This window comes from Tursiops truncatus, chromosome 15, assembly GCF_011762595.2.
Source record: "Tursiops truncatus isolate mTurTru1 chromosome 15, mTurTru1.mat.Y, whole genome shotgun sequence".
Lineage (NCBI taxonomy): Eukaryota > Metazoa > Chordata > Mammalia > Artiodactyla > Delphinidae > Tursiops > Tursiops truncatus.
In genome coordinates this window covers 57,753,184-57,759,326 of record NC_047048.1, presented here as the reverse complement: position 1 = coordinate 57,759,326, position 6,143 = coordinate 57,753,184, and the positions used below count along the sequence as shown (strand labels likewise).

The window sequence follows — 6,143 nt, the reverse complement described above, 5'->3', positions numbered from 1 at the left end:
CAGACTCACACACTCCCCTCCTGAGGAAACGTCACTAACAGAGTCAGATCGTGTATCGTTAGGTGCCTGATGCATGACACTGGACAAGTTCCAGAGGCTCACACAGAGAGAAGTCAATGCACCTTGTCATTTACAAAGAGCTTTTACGTGTATCATCACACAATTCCTCAGAACGCTCTGGAGGGTGAGCAGTGCTGGCATCATCATACCCATTTTTCAGAGGAGAAACCTTAGGCTCAGAGATGTTAAGTGATCTGCCCAAGGTCCATGTGATTATAAAGATATGTGCTCATGAAATGTGTCTGGGGCTTAAACCTAGGTTTGCTTGTTTCATCACAAACCCTTTTTCCACAACATACTGGAATGACCAGGAGGAGAGGAGACACTTGCTTTGGGCCTTGGAAGTGATAAGACCTTGATACAGTAGGAATAGGGAAGGTGTTCCAGGCAGGGGCATTTTATAAACAGGTATAGAGGCAGGGACAATCATGTGGGGTTCCAGGAAAAATGATTAGACATGCTTTGCTGAATAGGAGAGTTCGTGTAAGAGTGGTAGAAAAAAACAGAATTAAGCTGGACATTCGCTGAAGTGAATGCCAGACTAAGGAACTTGAGCTGTGATAGGCCATGGGGAGCCACTGGGAGCCATCGAAGCTTTCAGAAGAGGGGAGCACATGATCTCATCAAGAGGAGAGGCCTCTAAATCATGACTCACCAAGAATGGCTGGAGAGACGGACGTCTAACCTAGAGAAGAACAGACTTATTGGGAGAGATGGGGGTGTTTGCCAGACTTGGGGGAGAACACGATGGTTGTTGGGTGAAGAGGGGGATGGGGGACTCAGGTGGGATCAGTGAGGGGTGGGGAGAAGCAGCGAGGATCAATGGGCAGAAGCTCTAAGGAGACAGATTCTCAGTTCAAAGGAGAAGAACTTTCTGGTCCTTTCAATGCACTTTAAACCCCAGTTCCTGAGAGCCCACGGTGTGCTCTGGGCACAGTGATGCACTGGGGATGGCACAGTGATGGATCTGGAAAAAAGCTCCTGCCTTCACAGAACTCCTATGAAATGGGGGAAGATATGCCTTAAACAGAATCATCCCAGAAATGGATGTTATAGCCAGAGCTGTCTGGTTCGTGTATGGGCTGCTTTGAGACTGTGAGTTCCCTGTCACCGGAGTTTTCAAGAGAAATGTGTCAGGAAAGGGGATTCTTACACTGGGAAAAAGGCTGAGTAGATGACTTCTCATAAGGTTTTGTACCTTTACACGTGTAGTGAAATCTTCAGCAACTCTAAATCCCTTAATTAGAGGGAGAAAAAAAGGCAAATGATCAAATAGCGTCTCCTTTTTTTTTAAAGCCCATATTTGCATGTTCCATCCTAATGGAGTCTGAGGTGCAGAAAGCGTGGCCAAGCAGGAATTTCATCATGCGTGTGGCTGGGTGACTCCACCTGTGAATTGAAAATCATTAGCTGAAATTGTGACACAGCATGCCAATTACAGCATTACCCCCGCCTGCAGGCTGGGGCTGTGGCTGCATCTGTGGCCGTGGTACAATCCTCCAGCAGCTAATGTGAAGTCAGCTCAGAGCAAGGAGGCAAGGCCCCACTGCTGGGCAGTTAGCAGGCTGCAGGGAGCCGGGCCAGAGCGGCAGGCAGGGCGGAGGGACGCCGGCACCACCCTTCTATAGGGGAGTGTCATATCTACGATTTCAGAGTTCTGAACCTCACAACAGCACTGGGAGGTGTGTGCATAGGCTGATGAGGAAACTGAGGCTCAGAGAAGGAAAAGGATTCTGCCAAAGTCACACGGTGGGCAAGCCCCAGAGCCCGGTGTTTAGTTGGGCTCCTCTGAATCCAACTTGGGCATCTTTCTACCACACCACCCTGGGGTCAAGACTGATCAGCTACAGATCTTTCCAAGGGGAAACCAAGGGGCCGGTGGGCAGGCACCACTGTCCACACTGTGGGTCCCATCGCGAAATCTATGACACTCGTTACTGCGGGGTGCTGTACGGGCAATGAGCATACCAATAGCATCAGTGCTACCGTGTTATGCTGAGTGGTGCCAGAAGTGATGCCGAGCACTTGTATTCATGCTCTCCTTCGATCCTCGTGGGGCTTGTATCTCAGCTTTACTGATGAGGGAACGGAGGCTCCAAGAGTTGAGGTGGTGGCACAGCCGAGTTTGGACCCCGGTCTGCGTGACTTCAGGATTCTTCAAGGGCAGCACTGCCTCCCTGTTCCCTTGTCAGTTTTTCCTGCCAGGTCACTGAAAGGGATGCCCAGGGTCCAATTCTTGGCTGCCAGGCCAACAACAGCAGTAGTAGTAATAAGCAGCCCCTCCCCCCATTTCTTTATCCCTCGCTTGAGGACTTGTGCAGCCCTTCACATCCACTCATCCCCTTGGAATCACGCAGCTCTCGGGGTTTCTGGCAGGACTGACTCAGCATAGTGAGGGCCTTGCCCAGAGTGCCAGCCAGTGCCACGGCAGGGGCCAGGATGCATGCCACACACCCAGCTGCTGCTGGGGCCAGCTCTCCCCGCCATTACCTCTCTACACTCTGCTCTCTTCCGAGTCATCTGCCAGAGCCAACAGTGGCCACAGTCCACGGGGCCATGGGTGCAGAGCCGCCAGAGGCCTGGGAAAGGCTGAGGTCCCACGTCACTTAGGCGGCCAACCTCCAGGTTAAGCAGATGGGCTCTGGAGTCGCTCACATATGGGTGTGAATCTCCTGGTCACACAGACTTGTGTTAACCCATTTCTCCCTCCCGTAAGATAGCAAAAGTAATGGTACCCATGCCATAGGACAGATCTGAAGACAAGAAAAGGTAATACATGTGAAGCGTTTAGACAGTGCCTGCCCAGGGTGGGCTCTACATTGATGGTAATTATTTCCACCTTTACACTGATTGTTTGATCCACTCATTCAAAAATATGTGTGCTCCTGCCGTGTGACAAGCCTATGCTCTGTTCTGAGAAGATGTGGATAACACACAGCCTGGACCTTCAGAGAGTGAGTGATGGGGACAGACCTAACCAGATTGCCCCAGTGCAGGGAGATGCATTTGGTAAGAGAGGCCCTAAGATGTACCAAGTGCTGTGGGAGCCCAGAGCACAGAGACACAATGCGGATGCCTCTTTCCCCGTCCGCCTGTCTATTCACTCTCACTTCTCTCAAGATCCAGCATTCCCACCTTCTCCCTAACGCCTTAACCATGTCCTGGTGCTTCCCTCCCCCTCCAGCCTGGGGGAAGCCTTGGGAATCTCCACTCTGTCATGGACCCTTGGAGCACTATCACGTTTTAACAGTCCCTTGTCTGTCACAGGAAACCTTGGAACTTGTAAACAGCCACAATAGGATCTTTTGAAAAATATATCCCCTTAAAACAACAAACAAGCAAATAAAATACGTAGAATGAGAGTCTCCCTCTCCTTTATGTAACCAGTATAGAAGCTAGGCTCAGAGATGGTCCGTGACTTACCCTCCAGTGTTACGGAGAGTACATGGCAGAGCCAGAATGAAAGCATGCCACAGCTACAGGTTCAGGGGCTGTCCCCACTGCCTCATTAAAAAGAACAGTCCCCCCCCCTGCCCCTCCCCACATCTGAATCAAACCGACATTTGATTCCAGGTGACAACTGTATTTAATCCATTATGGTGCACATCCGTGCACTTCCCACTCACATCGCCTATTTGATTATTCCCCCACTTATCGAGTTGAGAAGGGTGGGCATGCCTCCACTCTAGTCAGAGGAGGCTTCCAAGGTTTCAAGGTTTAGTGATAGCCCAGGACCCAGCCAGCATCGGAACTGAGTGCTTCTAACCCCAAATCAAATGCACTTTCTGGCACACTGCAACCTGAACAGTGAACCGTGATGAGCATCTCACGCCCCTCATGCAAGTGGAGACCATCAGCGTGTGCAGATGGTGAGAAAGGACTAGGCAATTTTCTGCTTGCATTCTGGGAAGACATTTCTTTGACCTCCCCAAGGGACTTCTCAGCATCAGCTCTGGACAAACTACTTCAAGAAAAGCATGACATTGGGCTTCCCTGGTGACGCAGCGGTTGAGAGCCCGCCTGCCGATGCAGGGGACACGGGTTCGTGCCCCGGTCCGGGAGGATCCCATATGCCACGGAGTGGCTGGGTCCATGAGCCATGGCCACTGAGCCTGCACGTCTGGAGCCTGTGCTCCGCAACGGGAGAGGCCACAACAGTGAGAGGCCCGCGTACCGTAAAAAAACAAGAGAAAAACATGACATCATTTCCTAAACCCTACGATCCAGGAAGTTGCTCATCTTGAAAAAAAAATCATAAACTCAAACTCTGCATGTTTTTTCTTACCTCCCCTCTTCTCCCCAAGCTGGTCTTGCACAAGCAGCATGACCTTCCATTGGGTAACAAGTATGTGGTTAGTGAAACGCTTACAGGTACTACAGGAAGGACCTGTAATGAGGTGGGTGCCCCACCCACCTCATTAGGACTCTCACTGGGGTGTGTAGGAGAAGCTTCTATAAATGGTAAGGTGATCCCAGCGGCCAGTCTCCCCACACCATCTGTGCCATTCCCAGACGAACCCAGAGAGGAGGCAAAGGAAGGTGAAACATGTCTGGTGAGTACATGGAATCTTCTCTGCCAGCCCCCGCTGGATGCCCATGCTTCTGGGCCGACTGAGAGGCAAGAGTGTCCAGCTCGGGACAGCTGCCTTGGGAACTCTGAAGGCTAGACCTTGATATTTTAGGGTTCTCTTTCTCAGTGGCTGCCTATTCCCTCTAGCATGGTCCCGGAGATAGAGCGTGTTTGGGATGGAGTCCTGAATAATGGGCAGGGTCTTCAACGCAGCTGGAGGTCACGTCCCCTTAGACAGACAGACAAGCTTTGCCTTTTCAAGCCAGCTGGCACCTGCTTTCTGTGTTTCTCAGTGCAGTTTTACCAGCTGTCAGTCACTCTGGCAAAGAAAAGTACATCTCAGGGCTACACGGGAGGGAGGGAGTGACAGCATGTGAGTTGATTTAAAAGAAACCACTGGCAGCGCCGGAATTCTCCTAAGTAAACTACACATCCAGAAGCACCAGCAAGCTCTTTAAAAGTGACTTGGTGAGCTGGAACCGCCAGGAGCAGAAGGGAGCAGGTGTGCCGAGGACAGTTCCTACCAGCGGCCCCTGGGAAGGGGGTGAAAAATCACTGCTGGGGAGCTCAGGTTCTCTGGCTCTGAGGTCACTTTGAGGACTGGGCTCGGCTTTGACGGCGCCCCTGCTAAGCAGCAGGCTAATTATTGCCTGTCATGGGTGCTCTGCCCAGTGGTTTGGCAGCTACACCAAATCCAAACAAGGCAAGAGTCAAACCGGTAAAATACTGTGAATGGTGGTTAGGTCTGCAGGAAGGTTTGCCCAAGAAATCGCTGAGCACGATGCAAACGGGCAATGCTGGTTACTTCAGAAGTCACAAAGACCAGGACAGGGTGGCAGCAAAAAGGACCATTCCCTTATCCCCAGCTTCCTCCCGTGAGCATGCAGCAGTGCTGGGTTGCTAAGAAGGGGAGCTTTGGATCCTGTAGACTTTAGCAAGAGGGGATGCCAGCTGTCAGCCAGGCCATCTCCCTCCCTCTGGAGGAGATGGTGGCCCAGGAAGGTACAGACACTTACCGGGGTCCCACAGAAAGCTGATAGCAGGGCCCAGACTCGGTTCTAGTAGCACCCTTTCCACTGTGTCCTACTATCAGAGCCGAGCTTATCCATGAGTGCGGGTGACGTCTGCGACACAGGAAAGCAGTACTGAACCTGGTTCCTCATTTGAGCCTGAGCCTCTGCTGCCGCTGAGCCTCAGGCTCCCGATTCAAGACAAAGGGCTTGAAATGGATAGACTTCCAGGCTCCTGCCAGTACTGACAGCTCTCTCACCATGAAAGGGCACCCGGGACAGAGAGCAATGGGCCCCAGCAGAGGCTCACCCTCTGGGGGCATGTGCACCCACAGCAGCCTGCCCACCGGGAGACCTGCATGACGTCCTGAGGGGCCCAGTGTGTCAGTGCCTGTGACTCATGGAATTGAGCTCTTAAGGCTCAACTTCTGGATCCACCAGATGTTCTAAGGTCACAGTGAAATGTGGACGATGGTCAGTTCAGAGAAAATCAAATTTTTAAA

At 51.8% G+C, this 6,143-nt stretch overlaps 1 protein-coding gene across 1 annotated transcript in view; it reads left to right on the top strand.

Annotated features, from left to right (window-relative positions):
• The first annotated feature begins 4,479 nt into the window (after positions 1-4,479).
• TGM3 (transglutaminase 3) overlaps positions 4,480-6,143 on the top strand; it is a 42,412-nt gene continuing 40,748 nt past the window's right edge. Inside the window, exon 1 of the mRNA XM_019950731.3 lies at positions 4,480-4,613. Within this exon, the coding sequence (XP_019806290.1) occupies positions 4,607-4,613 (7 nt within the window). The 5' untranslated portion in view covers positions 4,480-4,606. The remainder of the gene's footprint in view (positions 4,614-6,143) is intronic.